Genomic DNA, 17665 nt, shown 5'->3' with positions numbered 1-17665 from the left:
AGTTCTGACCTGTCCACGAGGCCTGCTGCTGGTTACTCTCTGGCAACCTCCACTCTAGACTCTTAGAACAAAGGAAAGTTCTGGCACTCGGACACACTGGCCGTTCCGTGGTTGTCCGGGCTGAGTCTCGGGATGGTCAGGAGGCGCGCTGCGAGAATGTCCTGCCCTTGGGAGCCTTCTGCTCCTGGGCCGTCCTGCCCTGGAATTCTCCTTTGAATTCCCTTTAGAACAGTCCACAGAATCCTCTCCAGAATCTTACTGAATCTCCCGAATCTGAATCTTGTTGAATCTTAATCTTGTTGAATCTCTGAATCTTGTTGAATCTGAATCTCCAGGCCTGTGTTGCCTGTTTTTACCTGGAGGAACTTCAGCTTGTTGATTGGCTGAAAGTTCCATGGGCATCAGAGTCCCACGTGGGTTACTCAGCCCTACCAGTCCCTGATTGGTTGATCAAGGTGAGATATGAGTCACTTAGTCCTGACACTTAGTAATGCAGTCCAGATGTCCATCCGGCACTCCCTAGACTGATAGGCGCCAGTGGATGACCATTGATCATGATAGCCAGACTTAGCTAAGTGCATCCCCCTTTGGGAGCTGTCCTAGGAAACCTTAAATCATCTTGCATGAATAGTTTCTCTGTGGCTGCACCACAGAGATGAACAGAGAAATGGGGCCTCATTTGGGAAGCTCAGAAACACTTAATTCTGCCTTATTATTAAGCCTCGCCGCTACAACTTTGAGCAATACTTCGGTTTTGCTGTTTCTTGCGGGAAACAAGACTTCGGCTTTATTGTTCCTTGCATGCAATAAACTCATCTGTTTAACTTCATCTCGGGATCCAGAACCTTATTCTTTCTGTTACAACAACATTATCAGACACTGTAATGTAACATCTATGGTTTTACTGTAAAAATACAAAGGCAAATCAATAAGCTACCAACAATGCTTTGATTCAGCCAAATTTTATATTTTTTTCCATATACCAGTAATACTAAACAGAATGTTTGATATGCACAAATAATCTAGACTTCTGTATTGTATAATATATACAGTGCTTTCCAGAGTTATTCATAGCCCTAATGACATTGAAACAAAACATCACAGAATAAGTTATAGATTGGATTTGTATTGCTTAATAAGAAATCAAAAAACTTCTTAAAGAACATACAACATGTAAATTACATTATAATCAATATAGTAAGGCAAAGAGCAAAATCATATTTGTCATGAATAATTAATTGCAGGAGTATACAGAGGCTTCCAAAGGTTTCCTTCCTCTGAAGTAAAAATGGATATAATACAGGGAAGATATTAAATAGTAACATACATCATAACGATTAAGGTCAAAGAGCTCTCTGAAGACTACAGGCAAATGATCATTGACCTCCACAAGCTGGCAATTAAAAATTCCATCACAAATCTCCATCTACCACTTTTCTCCCACTATTGTGTCCATTTTCACAAACTCAAGGCTACTGGTATAGTGGCAACCCTGGCAGTAGGGGAACACAAGTGTATCTTAGCACAAAGAGGCGATTTCTAATACAAACTACAATCGTCAAGATAACAACTATTTTATGTAATCTGCATGGATATTGCATTAATGACCAGACTGCAAGGAAAAAACCTCCTCTGAGGGCAAATCAAAAAAGAGGCAACTCATATTTTCCAAACTACATCTGAATGAGAAATGAAACCTTAACTGACTGCCAGAAGAAGATGAAACTTAACTTTTTGGGCATGCTCATCAGTGTTATGCTTTGTGTAAAAAGTGTCATTTTCTGATACACTACTAGCCAGTTCATTTTCTCCCACATCTAAACAAAAGAACTCCTTAATACTGTGTAAGAACAATGAAAAATGATAAGTATTCAAAATCAGATCAGTAATAAAAATATGCAGGCATTTAGAGACGTAATTGCAAATTCAATCTGCAGCACTATCAGTGTCACTGTATTTACATTAACATTCTGAACACATTTCTATTTTCTGCCTTTCACTCACAATGATGAAGTGGGTGCCTCTATATCAACGCAAGGCAGATTAGCCTGTTAGCAAGTAGAAAATGACGAACAATGCCATCAGTGCGTGTCAGCCATTCAGGAGTGAAAGTATGATCTCATCAGTTATTCTGTGTTTGCGTGCTATGATTTAATTTAGACAGACCTACAAGATTGACTGCAGTGTTTTTTAGGATGATACGGTATTAGCTTTCTACCTGAAAGACAGCCGACAGTATCCTTCATGAATGGCTTTGAGGTTCTAGGTTTTGCTATCAAGAAGAAACAAACTGAAACTAAAGAGTTTTTGTTTTGTTCTATGAAGGACATATTTGGCAGATTAAACAAGAAATTGAATACATGACTACTCATAACCTTGGTCGGGATGAACCATTTCAGTTCTTAAAGGATACAGGAGTGGTCTACAGGCTAAATTATTTATTCCATCTCTCAATCTAAATTTATTGACAAAATAATTTCTATCAACTGCTTTTTTCACTCTTGGTTCCCATTGGAAAAGAGCCTGTGAAACCTGAAGCTCTTGCCCTCAAGGACTCATCCCGGCCCCAGCAACAATAAGCAGAAATGGGACTAAACTGATGCCTTAGATAACATGGCAGCCTTTCTTTTGTCCTATGATACATTTTTGAGAATCCGGCAGATCATGAGGGATACACACATGGACAAAGAGAAGGGATAAGAATAAATAATGTATGAGGGAGGGAGCTGAAGACAGCCCTTACATAATTCAAAAAATAAATCTACACTCAGACAGCCTCATCTGCCAGCACTAAGCATCTTGCGATCCCATATGTGTGTAAAAAGCCTGATCTTGATTCTAAAGCGAACATCGCACAATTATGCAGGCAAAGAGATTAACCTCTTTGCACAGTTGTCTCTGTGACAGGCAGTACAAAGCAACCACCCTTTTTACCTTCTATCAGGGTGCCTTTCCTAAATCATTATGATTTATCTCTTCCACCAGGCACAGACGATGACACGAGAGGCTGTAATGGATTTTTCACCAGACTTTAACACTAAAAATCTTGCATTTTAGAATTTTTTCTTTTGTTCTTTCATACTTGGAAAAAAAAAACTACACCAGCTACACACCATTATTATAATGTAATTATTTTTATGTGGTCAGCAGATTTTATCCTGCTGAATAATTTTGTTAAATATTAATATTTACTTTAAGAGCTTGTAAATTGTCTTTATTTATATTAGTAAAACTGCAAGAAACCCACATCTTTAGATGATTTCTACATTACATACATTAAAAACCAAGGGTAGTGTCCCACACAGAATCTAAACTTGCAACCTTGGTCTAGAACCTTAACCCTAAGAATGAATGTGCCACCAAGTAAGCAATGTTAACTGTTGCCATTTCTCAGTTCATCACATTAGAGTCAGAGGTCCAGCAGTTTCCAAGGTAACACCTGTTTACACGGCCTGGGCGTCAATACAGGTGGAGCACTGACAGCTTAGATAAGCAGCTACTACCACCGATTCACACGGCTCAGGAGTATACTACCACAGGAGCCATTCTGCCTGAATTGCCCCAAGGCGTTTTACTGTGGATATTCAAATTTGTGTTTTGGTAGCAAGAGCTAAGTAAATGTTGAAAACAAGAAAAATATCTATTACTCTTACTGTTTATTTTGTTAATTGAACTAATGCTGTTTAAAACCTACAATTTCAAGTTAGTACTTTATTTCTGTATTGAAGTGAGTTGAATTATAACTTCTGAATGTGGTTGAGTGGTGCCCCAGTGCTGCTACCTGCTGACCAGCTGTGCTTGCGTTCTGCCCCTTACCAAAGTGCAGAAAGCCAGAACAGATACTTTATACCACCGAGCAGACATTTCGAAATGTGTAGCTTTAAGTAGAGAAATAAGTCAGTGGCATATCACTGCCACACTCTATTGACTTGTATTTCAGCACAGAATTGATTTTGTCATTCAAACTGTAACCGGTATAATGGCACATGTGCCTGAGCCATTCAACAGGATACATGATTATGTGTTTAAAAATAAATCTGGATGATTACCAAAATGGTTAAATATTTGTAAAGGCTAGAAGAAAAACTTTTAATTCCTCTCAGTCTGAGTAAGAAATTGCCCTAACTCAATGTGGAGTTCTCAAAAAATGAAAAAGAGACAAAGCACAGACAGTACAGAATTGGAAACCTTCCCCCAAGGCCTTTCCCTATGACAGCATGGCCCACATAGTTGTAAAGATGAATCTTGGTATCTCTATGGTTACAGGAGACACCATTCCCCCCTTGATTAATTCTGCACCAAGCGGGAGTCATAGCTAGACTCCTAGACTATATAATCTGGCCGAGCTGCAAGAATACATACACTAGCCACAGCCCACAAGCTACCTAGAGAAAGTGGACTGATAAGCTTCATGATCTAAACTGGGCTACACAGCTCATTGGCATGGGGTGAATATTTCAGTTAACGTCTCTGGAAATTAGCATGACACAATATTCTACAATTAAGGTCAATTATATCTTGTTATTAACAGGCTTCATACTATGTTATTATACACTGAACATTTTAACTTTTCAATTTTCACAATTTTACTCTGCAATACTGTAGCTTTAAGATGCTGAAATATTTTGCCATCAACATCCATTCAACAGGATTATCAATTCTAGGAAAAGAGGATGTAGTTACATGGATTGCCTTCTTGACAAAATATGGAAATTCTGTCTAATGACAAGTTAAAATGCAAAATAAATAAATCAAGAATTAACTGGAAGGGTTAAACAAGGGCACTGTTTAAATTACAATGCTAAGAAGCATGATCTTCTTTTTGTGTGTGTGTGTGTCTAGTGGCACAAAAGACATTGATTCAGACAATTCAGACAATTTGTCAACAAACTGAAGAAAAGGACTAAACCTATTTTTTCTGAACAGCACCAGTTAAAGGTAAACAGCTACAAATGTTAACACAAGGTATACATGAAAACATGGAGTGCAGAAAAGGGATTAAGTTTCTTGGCCTCTGGAAACTTGGCAAGGCCATCTGTACAGAAGTGTAAGATTGCATCTAAATGAGAGAAGCACCAGTAATCTTGTCTCACGAATCCAAAAGGAAAATCAGAAACATTTATACTGCAATGGAGGTGGGAGGACCAATAGACCAGGCAATTAAATGCTTAGACATACTTGATAGGTGTATTAGAAATCAAATTACACGAGATAGAAGCTACCAGATGAGCAGACAATTATGACGCTTCTGAAATCAAAGAAACATGGCTAATTGAAAATATGGAGAAAATGTAACATTAATGGATGAACATTTTTCTGGAGAGACACAAAAGATAGAAGAGGGGTAGGGTAGTGGAGCAGTGTTATACATTATAAAAAGTATTTAGGCTCAGAAAGTAAAGCCAGACAAATCAAGAGTCTCTGAACTTATTTGGGTCAGACGTTCAACACAACAATCAAGACAGACTGAGGTAAACAGAAGCAACCATTAGGGAACAGTAGTCATCTTATGGTTATGCTTTGAAGTTTGTTTGGAAACTTCCTACTTTTCATACAATAAGTCCAAAGCAAAAACAAACAGGATCCAGTCAAAGAAAAGGAGTACAATGACAGGCAAGCACAGGTGAAATAGGAAATTAGAAAGGCCAAGCAAGAAATGGAAAGAATTATTACAATCAAGGCTAAGTACAATTATTATTTATTATTACATAAGCAAAAAAAACCATTAAGGATGAAATGCCCTTTCTGTTATTAACAAGCTCATTAAATTCCCAGACAACTCTGCTCTTTCTTCCACCCCTAACCTCTGTCTTAAGTTTTTGCAATTCTTTTAATCCATGATTGATGACATAAATCTACATTTATCTAAATCAAGCCTTGGACTTGTTTCTGATTTGGACAGCTATCTGAGCTCTAGTTTTCCCATTAACGTTCCCTCTGTGCCACATTTTTCTGAATTTAGCTTAATTAATTCAGATAAACTTACAAACATAATACACACTATGCTGAAACTAGAAAACCACCCCTGGTACCATGCCTTTTATTTCTTTATTACATCCACCCAATGTGAAATCTCTATTTGCTAATCAACTTACTGTAGCTCAGCCTTGTATCTCCATAGGGACATCAGAACTACGACACTTTCCTGTGACACACATTACAGAGCTGGTCGATGGGCAGGTCTGTCACTGACAGCACTGCAAGCTCACAGGACAGACTCCAGCCCACCCATCCCCAAAAGCCACAGCCAGCTACAACATAACTCAGACTCACATCTGGGACTCAGGGCTCAAGCTATACTCTGAATAAATGCTTTTAGAAAGTTGTCCTTTAGAAGTCTGGTTGTGTAAAAGAAGACAGTAATTTATCTAATCTAGATCCTTATAACTTAAAGCAAATTATGAAATATTAAAGGGATGATGGAACAGCTATATATTTCTAAAAATAGAATGAAAACATACAGGTGGCACAGTGGTTAGCACTCCTTTTTTTTTTCTCTGCATATACTTCAATAATACATAAACTGAAGTAGAGAATTGTTTGGTTATCTGGCTTAATTCCCAATTTGGTCACACTGCAGCACAGTAATCCCACAGGAGTCCTGGTGGTCTGACTACATTCCCAGATTGAAGACAAATGGCTGTTCATGCTCAAACTCCCAAGTGTACCAAATGGTTCTTTTCTTAAAGCCATAACATGAAAGTTTTAAATTTTTTATTGTCTCTTGCACTTTCATATTCAGCTGAAAATGCTTATACAATAGCAGCTTTTCTTCAGACAGACCACTGAACTGACACACTCCTAAGAACTGCATGTTTTATTTATAATGTTGAATTTTTAATGCCAGAACAAAGCATATCTCTAGAAAGGAAGGAACCATCTAAAACATCATTTACGGGACATTAAAAATCCAGAAGAAATGGTAATTACCTTTATCTCAGACTATGATTTCTTTACCAAAGTATGCTAATGTGTAAACATTATTCACTAGGCATTCTTTAATTTTTCCGGCACCTTTACAAATCAATTTAATCCGCTGTAACAAGAAAGGTAAATTTAATAATTTTATTCACTGTTGAAATTGAAAAATTAACTTGGCCCCTTTTTTTAATGAGCATCTTTGAATTATTTTTTCACACAAACGTGAAGAAAGAAAGTCTGGTTCTGGACCCTGTCAGTCTGTATTAAACTGGTTTAAAAAGTGTATCTTATTAAATTAGAAAGCAAGTGGTCAAGGAGAAAAGAAACACTGGGAAGCTAAATATTCCTGTGGGTTTTTATGTTGTTGAGGGTTCCTCACCGTGCTTACCTGAGGGACCTGTGATGATGAGGATGGAAGGGGATTGGAAACCATGGGGCCAAAGATATCGAGGTCATCGCTCAATGGCGCTGCACTGCCGCTGGCACCACTTCCATTCGCAATGAGGGGACCTGCTGTAGGGGGATCTTGGAGGAAACAAACACAAAGGGCAGCTTAGGAAAAGCAGTTACTGTTTATCAATTCTAAAGCAGTACCTAGAAAAGAGAACCCTGCTCCACTCCACCTACCTCATCCTTAAATTTGTCTTTTTCTGTCTTCTCACAAGCACATAAGCTTGCATTTGTGAATTACTAGAATAGCAGAATGACATTAAAATGTTCTGTGATTTATTTAAAATGTGGTCTCTTGAAGACTAGGAGCAGCATGCAGTGGCATGTGAGAAACTGCTTTCTAAAAATCCGGAAAAAAAACACATTTCTTCTTAATCACTTTCATTCAGTAAGGAGATACTGAAGGCAACAACAAAAAAATCAACTGAAAAAATATGAACCAAAAATTCCCAGCTGTAAAGCACCTTGTAAGACACGACCCCAGGTGTGTAACTGGGGTCAAGGCTGCACAGGAGGAAGAGCCACTTTGGGGCGCAGTGTGAACGCCACTACATCTGCCTTGGGAAAGGGAAGACTAACCTTCAGGCAAAGAGACTCATCACTTTGTTAAAACACGATCTTGAACAGTGAAGTTCAAAGGGTCATTGTCAGAAACAATAGGATACAATAAGTCTGCTAAGGCTAAGGCTGACAGCAAAAAGCAATTTACAAAGCAGCAGCTGCTGAAACCCAAACAGGGAAGTAATGCTTTGAACTGACATAATGTGTAGGTAGAAAACACCACTCAATTAAAAAGCAGGTATAAGCACTGACCTGCTCTGAGATTCAGTGTTCACTTAAGTCTTTAAAAACAAAACTGTAGCTAAAACTGTAACTTTAGTTTGTATCAGTACCAAAAATATATGTGATGATTCTCACATAGATGAGCATATTTATGTGTTTAGTGAACATTTAGCACGACCCAATCTGATCCATCAGATATATCAATTCACTCCAATTAATATCTTAGATAAAATGAGCTTCTATTTAACTAATCAATCAGTTAAAAATTTCATGGCTTGTTGCAGCAGAACCTTTGTAAAGTTATCTTGAGTACTAATTATAAAAAATGATTGTATCTTTCACATGAAATCTGAATGAATCTTGAGCATATATTAAAAGCTCTCCTGGAGCAAACACTTTTTTAAAAAGCTGTGCATGATATTTCACTTATTTTTTTAAAAATAACTATATGGAGAACACTCTTTTTTCAAATTGCAGTGCTACTTCAATCTGCTCTTGTAACAGAGCGACAATTTCATTCTACTCTGGCGGACCTATTTGAAACAGTTGATGGGATAAACACAATGTACATTTCATAAAGGTAAACATTAAAGCATGATAAAAATATGCCATTCTACAGGTTTCTTGTGATTCAATACAGCTCTCTCTCTGCCAAGAAGCCCAGAGCACTCCAAACAGTCTCTACTGCAAGTTCTGATGACTGAAGGGTTGGAAATCCACATACTGTAAACTTTATTGAAGTCAAACAGCAAAGCAAAAAACAAATAACTCTATTCAATTAAAAAATAAAAAAGGATAAGTAACTGTTTTGCTAAATAATTATCTGAATTACTATTTGAGACAAGTGAACAGACTTCAGAAAAATAAGCTAATTGTATCATTGATGACAGGTGATAAAGATCAAATATCTTAAATATCTATTGAGCTCACAATTCTCACATTTTTACTCAAACAGGCTATTCTAATGCCTCAAATCTTGAGAAAATATGTTAAACTCTGTCCTTCTTTGCCTCCAGACTGAGCAAAAATAATTTCCTGTTGCTTGCACGTCTCTATCCAGCCTTAGTTAGAAATCAATCTTCAGAGAACTTTGTATTAACTAGATTCAATAACGACTCAAGCTTGTAATTAACAGCACACCAGTGACTAATGTTATTTCTTCAGGATGCTTTATATGTGCTAACATTTGCACTTCATTTCTTTTTATGTGTTAATGAAACAACAGCTGCACACAAGCAGTCCCAATCTTTCAGTGTGGTTCTGAGGAACATGTAGACTTCCACCCACGCTCAGAACACTTCACAGTCTTGCACAAGAGAGCAGCTAAAATACATGTAAGCATTATAATTAACAATGCAAACAAGAACATGTGCAATCACAGCTAAACAATATTCTGAGACTTTAATACTTTAAATTACCCAAAAACATATTTGGTAAACACCATCCATGTATGATGTCCTAAATCATCATGGCACAGACACTGCAAATTGCTCTCTATCAGACTTATAGGGAATGAGAGTTTTATTCTGTTAATGGACCACCAAACACAGTAACAGCCATGACAGATTACAGCAAAGTGATGGACCTTGTTCCTATGGTGATATGTTAGACAGAAAGAAAGCTTATTTCCTCAGACTCTTTCATCTATATTTATTACGGGATGGCCACTCTGGGAGCTCTTTCTACTCTAACTTAAAATACACATCAGTAAGACACACTGTTCAATTTGAGTCTCATCATCCTTCGACCTCACATCACAGACTGCCTCTGGTTGAAGTATACACTATAAATTCCTCCTTCTGCAGCAGCTTTCTCTTCCCCAAGGGAGTTCAGGCAATATTGTGTCTAAATAATACATCAGCCCTTATCTCCCCCAAAACCTATCACTTACTGAAGTGTATAGGCATTTTTCTCAAACAAACATAAAACAATGAAATACAAAAAATGCAAAGTGACTTAAAAGCTTGAGCGATTTCCCTACTTTCTGTTCGATTCTGTCAACCACTGCCTGACATAAGCAAACCAATCAATGAGACGTAATAACTCCATAACTGAAATCAATGCCATTACTGATCTGTAGAGAGAACACTTTTGAGAAACAGCAAAGCTATGTTTGCAATGCAAGAAAAAGGCAGAAAAATAGACTTATATGATGATTTCAACATGTCACTTAAATTACACAGCATGGTATTCATTGCTCCAAATTTCCACAATAACAAATTCATGCTTAAATGCTATTTTCTCTATTTTTTTCATTAATTTGTTGCCTGAGTAAATGACAAGAAACCTGATGATATGCACTTCTTATCGAGAAATAACATGTTACAGGGCATGTGGATTTTCAAACACAATTAAGGTGTGTTACAATTTTTTCTTAGAGCCAATTCAGTAAACATAGGACTGCAATAACATCAAGCAAATGAACTTTAAAGTAGGATCCATATTTATGAGGATGGTTTAGAGGCATGGATTGATCCCAGAGCTTTCTCGGGGATCGCAGCACTTGGTTTGGGTTATCTCCTAATGAGTAAGATATTAGAACAGCCATTAGGACAATGGTCGAATCCTCTTCACAAGGAAATTGCTTCAGTCATAGTGTATAACATGGCCATCCAGCCTCTGTGCTCAATAGCCATAGAGTGCTTCGGCTTTCTGTTCAACCTCATGTCTTCGGCCTCAAACCTGAATCAATAATGTGCTGGACAAAGCAATGGCTGATCTTTAGCCACTGATGATTTATGGGTGCACCTAGACCCCGCAGAACTAGTGTTGGCTTTCAATTGTTCAAATACCCTAGCAGCAGTACACCTACAGGAATCACTATTATAAATCGGAAAATGACTATATATATTCCATATATATACAGTATAGCATAAATATATTTCTGACACACAGATACACAAGCAGTGCATCATAGTAAATTGTATTCATAATCTCTACAAAACGTAAGGTAATTGAGCAGAAGTGCTTCTACTACAAAACAGAAGTGCAAAAACAAGTAATTGTACTGGATCAAGTAATAGGTTTATTCCATGCTGAAAAAAAAGAAGAAAGAAAACACAACGTTTTGGCCGTGGAGCCTTCTTCAGGCCGTGGAGCCTGCTTCACACCTGAAGAAGGCTCCACAGCCGAAACGTTGTGTTTTCTTTCTTCTTTATTTCAGCATGGAATAAACCTATTACTTGTTCCTTTGCAGCAAGTTATCCCGAAAGAGGAAGATACACTGAAAATAACAAAATGAATGCTAATGTGTAAGATGCTAACATGTAAATAAAAACTAACTAGGTATTTCAAAGACTTTTATGCAGGTCTTGATACACTTCTCTTTACTACCTGAGACACGTGAACTGAAGTACAAGAAAACTGTATCAATGATGACAGGTGATCAGGATGAAATATCTTTAAGATATTAAGTCCTTGTCTAAGAAAAATGGGACATTCTTCATTCAGAAAGAGATGAGAAAGAGATGCAGACAGAGATGCACCAAAGTTAGCTGAAAATACTACATTCGGGCAAGTCACAAGTTTAAGAAAGTATAGTTCTGATGACGTTGGATAATGAAGCCTGGGACAGTTCAGAACAGTAACTGCAGCTGATTACAGCACTTGCTCATTTTCAAGTGATTGTAAATAGATGGCTGCCTTGGTCTCCAAGGAGAGTGCTGAAGCTGAAAAACTGAAGATGAAAGCAGCAAAGGCCCCTCCGTGGGTCAAAACCCAAACATCCTTAAAATCCAAACATCATCATTGCCTGTTTACTGCTGCTCACCGCTTACATTCCATTAAAAGACTGTGCATCATCAGAAGGCTACACTACCCTGAAAATCCTTCAGATGGAAAGTCTTCGCCAATACTTGTGCAATCCCATATAATCTGAATGTAGGTAGTGGGGAGGGCAGGCATAATCTATTTTAATAGCCACTATGATACAAATTTCAAATTGTCTCCATTTAGAGTGCTTAGTTCTGATTTAATTCCGTTTAATGCTGAGCAGCAGTGCAGAGCAGTGGTCATGGATCTGGCCCTGGTTTCAAGTCCCCGGAGGAGCACTGCTGTTGTGCTCTTGAGCACTCAGATTGCTCCAGAAAAACACCCAGCTGTGTAAATGGCTGGATATGCAAGCTACTTTGGATAAATCTGTCATCCAAATAAGCTGATAACAATTATCAATAGCACAAACAGCATTACATGTGTCTTATATCCTTCTACCAATGGCACAACTGAGTCATGAGTACTGTGTATGGTACCGGTGCACTGGCTGCTTTGTCAAGCTGAGCAAGAGCCAACCTGAGAAGCTCCAGTCTAGTGCAGGGCTGTATCACAGGCTCAGTAGTAAGCAACCATGAGGCAGGAGTAATGACATCACATTGCATCAATCCTTGTAGTGCAAAACTGAATAGAGTTGCTATATATGCAAAAAAAAGGAAGTTCAGTCCTGGATAATTTTCACTATCCAAGAAGAGCTGGAGTGTTAATTCTGATATAAAAAAAGCAACCTCCTATACAAAAGTCATAATTAATAGCAATGGGAGTAAACCGAAACAAGAGGCGGTCCTGCAAAAAAGTGCTTAAAACTGAGAGAATTTCTACTCAGATGTAAAATTATGCTCTTAAGTGAGAAGCTTTTCCACATATATTACACAAGCAATGTCAAATACCGCAGCTTAAGTAGTACAGAGGACAAATACACAAGCATGATTTTGGCATTGGCACAGCTTGGGCATAGTAGTGGAAAAGTAGCATTCGTTTAAAAAACTTTCAACTTATGCTATTTCAGGCCTGCTGAACACTACAGCTGGGCTTGCTTGGAGTAAGCCCTCCCAAAGCCACTTGGCCCTGTGCCACCTGGAGAAATGGGTTATTCATTACTCACCAAGTCCTAAGAGATCAACAGCAGGCTCTGCACTTTTCATGGGGCTGACTTTAGAATCTAGCTGATGCTCATCTCTCTTCTGAGGCTGTAACAAAGAAGGATTTAAAATGGTTAACTTTTTCTCCCACTTTTCACATACCAAAAATAAATCTGTCCATGTTTTTCTTTATAGATAGATATTCTGTCTGATGGCTCAGCTAGCAAAGGAAATCTGGATTTTATTGCTCTGAGTGTTCTGCTGTTGAAGATGTTTCTCATTGTGGGAAGAGGCAGAATTAAGATAGCCTGAACATACAGAAGAAGCAGCTCTCAGCTCTTCAGAGACAAGAGCACTCTGCATCTCCAGTCATTAAACATTTATAACGCTGTAACATTAAATGTACCCATGTGTTGACATCCCTTTAAGAGCACTTACTAAAACACTATAAAATGGCTAAGCATTCTTCAGAACTTTAGAAGCTTGTAAACTCACAAAACTGAGTCACTCTGAGAGTTTATGAATCACACATTGGTGGAGAGAAGTAGAGGGATAAAGACAGATACATCTGTGGTGAATTGTGTTGCAGAACACATACTGAAAGAAAACAAAAACAAAATTCACAGAGATGCTGGAAATACATATAAAGTATTGATCACTCTTTTCTATACCTACACCATGTTACTTCAACAAGAGGTCTGCATACAGTAGTAGACAAACCTTTTCTGCCCCTTTGCACATTGATATTCAGAAACTGGTCAAACAGATCCAAGAATAAACTGACTAACTGAACCATTATGCACTTCAAATACTGCTTTTATAAATCAGCACTCCTGCTAATGTTAAGCTATATTTAGTGCAAATAATGTTATGACAATCTCTTACCTGATATACAGAAAAACAACAGAAACTATTAAATCTTAAATTTTAATTGAGATTTAAATCTAACTGGAACACGAGAACCACCAAGAAAGACCATTCAGGTTTTTCTAAAAAAATGTTTTTCATATTTGATTAGGCCTACAATTTATATTAATTGCCATCCAAACACCAGGATGGCGTTGGATGGCGTAGCACCAGGCTGTACAATGTAGGCCACTACAACACTCACTGTGCTAGAGCTTATTGCCCATTCTCATAGAACACAGGCCATGTCCTGTTCTATTTTAATATGACAAAGGTCAGGTAATGATGATTATTTACTTAAGTACAGACACTCGCAGCAGCACGTAAGTGGCCTTGTGCTTGGCATATGTCATATAATAGGACTTGTTATCATGTAGACTAAACACAAACACCCAACCTCAAAATCTCAAAGGTGCTGAATAAGTCAACCCAACAGCCCTTTTAGAAACAACAGTGACAAGTGGAGACTAAGCAGAAGGGCATTTAAAGCTGGGAACAGGAGGCACTTTTTTATGCAAAAGTTTGCAGGAGTACAGAACAGGCCGTCCAGCCATGTTATTGAAGCCACTATCCTGGTTTGTAACCATTCTTATTTTCAAATGCTAGTCCCTCCACAATCACAACCACAGTATGACTGCTGATCTTAAATTACTTTTCATACATTGTACAGTATAGCAAAGAAATGCAATATAACATGCATTTACAACTGAACAGTTAAAGTGAATCAATCTTTAAAGACAGTGCTTCAATCGTGGATTTATGCAAGCAAATAACAAGAACATTAGTAACATACAGTATGAGGTATCAAGGTCGAGGCAATTGCAGCCTTAATAATTAATATCAGATGAATATTTAAATAAGTGTCATTCATCTATGATCACCCAGTTACAGAAGACCTTGGCATCAGCTTGCATCATTTTCTGGACCACCCCACCCCTCCCTGGGGGAAATTGGCCTTACAAACAGAGGCAGCCATTCATCTCCAGTGGTCATTTCTTTTTAACACTATCACAGATTCTCATTTTCTTTACATAATATTTTTAAATGGTTTGAAACAAGTGGTCTTTCAGGAAGGATTTGTGAAACACATACTGCAGGTTTCTTAATGCACAATTTGAGTCAATCTTCTGATGTCACTTGCTAGAAACTGTAAACAATTCTCATGTGATTAAAATATGTCCTATAAATAGGATGGATCACTTATTATTGTCACAGTTACAGGTGCGATTATTTATGAAATGCTGGTAAGAAGAAGAACTTACTGCTGTGTTAACATACAGCATATGGAGCAAGACATTAATACACATGATGCAGTTAATGCAGTATTTCACACTGCACTGTAATGAAATCTAATATAGATGTGAACATGGGGTATTAAACTGAAAACATTTTTCCTGCGTATTTTACTTATTCTGCAACTTCAGCGAATAAAACTAAATTTTAATCACAAATAATAATATTAACAATAATGACCAAACCCTTTCAACAAATTATTCAAATTGTTGATTTCACATATTGTAGGAATCAAAAAATACTTTTCTGTGGCTTATGTTGTTAATCTGATGCATTTGACCAATTGAAATGTTTTTATTGCACTGAGCGGTCAAGAGAGTTACAGGTCTGTTTAATGGTATACTGCAGTGAAAGACATCTGTAGTGCCAGTTCTCTTATTTTTTCCTTGTAGTTTACTGTAAATGATCACTTTCATAGTCTTTCACACTCTCCTATTGATCTTGCAATCAATCGTGAAATTGTTCTGAGAGAGAGCCTGCTTCTCCTACCGAGGTCACCCCTAATTCATGGACATGCTTCTTCGTTGAAACATAGGAGTAAGCAAATGTTTAACACTAAAAAATAATGAAAAGTGTTTAAAAATTGATTGGTGTTTTGTAATGAAACTAAGTTACAGATTTTAATGATGAAACAGAGCATTCAGTTGAAGATAGAGGGCAGAAACAAGGAAAATAAAAGATACAATACAATGTGCAGCTATGAAAAACAGCTATTACATTAGTAATTCTTTGCCTGTGTATTATATGTCATGACAAACATAAGCAAGAATTTAATAAGAAAATAGTCTTGAACACAGGACAGGTTATGGATAAACTGAAACTGTAAATACCCAAATAACTGTTTAAAAAGAAAACCTTTGCAAACAACTGAGAAAATACCACCATTGAATTTGTTAAACAAATGCAACCTTACTGCCTGAAGTTACTGCAGAAGCGTTTGCTTGACTACATACTGTATGCATGTTGTTCAATTTTAGATTTTGCTTTAAATTTGGGACAAAATAGTTCTGTGTTTCACGCAGAATATATTTTATTGCTGCCATTGTCTATTAGTTTCATAAATATCTTATACCATTTTACTTCTCTTAATCTCTGTTTAATTCCATAAAAGTCTGTTTTCTAGAATATGCAAACTTTTGCTTAAGACTCAACTTGAAAAATTTTAAAATATATTTCAAAGCACACCATATTCTGATCACTTATGTTTCTCCCACTTTTGTTTGATCTATGCAAGCATTTCCTGTTGCATGTGCGTAAACAAACTAGGTAAGAAAGCTTTAAATTTGTTTAAAACTAAAATAATGAAGCTAATTGGATAAAATCAACACTCTAATCAGGGGGAGAGATAGCATGTCAGCCTGCAGGTAAAGAGCATTTACTTTGTTTAATTTTAGACTCACTGTGGACTTGAATTATTTTGTTTTGAAGTTATCAATTTTCTAAAGAGCAATGCCATCAATCTATGCAAGGTGAATGTAGTGTTTCTGTTTTGGTAATGTTTGACTGATTATTATTAAAAAAATAAATAAAATTAATTCTACTATAACAAATCTATGCATGTTTAGGTTATGCAAAGCAAGGTGCACCTGTACTTCACTCAGTTGTACAACAGCACCTTCTACAGAGCATTTCAATCCACAACCTCAAGTGCAGAGTCCAGGACTCTAACCACTACTCCCTCTGTCTTTGGAACTGCCACACCATTTGGATTGAAACTTAGGAGGTTTCAACTAAAACATACTGTATCTTTGTGCACACACCACTCAGTTCGAACAGGATCATCATCCTGGTGTGATGCATGACTAGAAATGTTAAGAATCTCAGTGAACAAAGCTTTTATATATGATCTGTCTTTAATAAACTTGAGAGGAATTTGTTTTATCCCATCAGTAAAAAAAAAATCTTAGCTTTTTTAAAAGACTGTTTAAGCAATAATATCAATGCACCCATTATGAGGTTTCCCATGGTATAGTCAACTGTTATTAAGCAAAATAATCCAGCTTGGTGAAATGCTGATTCATCTAAGAATCCCACTGATTGACTTTCCTTCTGACAAATTAGAAATAAAAGGCACAAAAGCCATTGAAAATTCTAAACTGACATTTTACAACCATCAGCTCTTAACCTCTTACACAATGTAAAGACATTTTAAAAGAGATGGAGGACAAACCATTGTCATTTCATTAACCAGTTTCTATTATTCATGAAAATTATTTTCTGACAAAAATAAATGTTTTTTTATGTCAAATCCAATCACATCTATTCACCAGATTTCATTAATGCTGTTTGTGCATTTAATGTTTGAACTAGTGGCTGATATTAATGTCGATATGCCAATTCAGAGCTTGATTTGGTCAAGTTCCAGAATCCCTTCAGTTTTATGATGCACCTCATTATTGAAACAGACGTACTACCTGAATGAGTAAAACTGACAGTAATAATTCTGTTATGTTGGTATTGAA

The 17665-nt window shown here is 37.0% G+C and overlaps 1 protein-coding gene across 8 annotated transcripts in view; it reads right to left on the bottom strand.

The window, feature by feature from the left end:
• smap1 (small ArfGAP 1) overlaps positions 1-17665 on the bottom strand; it is a 104583-nt gene that overhangs the window by 15072 nt on the left and 71846 nt on the right. For 4 of the 8 annotated variants that reach the window (XM_088933887.1, XM_088933889.1, XM_088933892.1 and 1 more), the window contains 2 exons: positions 13028-13112; positions 7310-7446 (listed from right to left, as the gene is read on the bottom strand). In XM_088933887.1, coding sequence (XP_088790013.1) covers positions 7310-7446; positions 13028-13112 — 222 coding nt within the window. Of the gene's footprint in view, positions 1-7300; positions 7447-13027; positions 13113-17665 lie in introns of all 8 variants that reach the window. The other 4 variants (XM_088933886.1, XM_088933888.1, XM_088933891.1 and 1 more) reach the window with 1 other exon arrangement.

This window comes from Atractosteus spatula, chromosome 15 (genome assembly GCF_055471065.1).
Source record: "Atractosteus spatula isolate fAtrSpa1 chromosome 15, fAtrSpa1.hap1, whole genome shotgun sequence".
NCBI lineage: Eukaryota > Metazoa > Chordata > Actinopteri > Semionotiformes > Lepisosteidae > Atractosteus > Atractosteus spatula.
The sequence above is the reverse complement of the archived record's forward strand: the minus strand, read 5'-3'. Positions and strand labels throughout refer to the sequence as shown.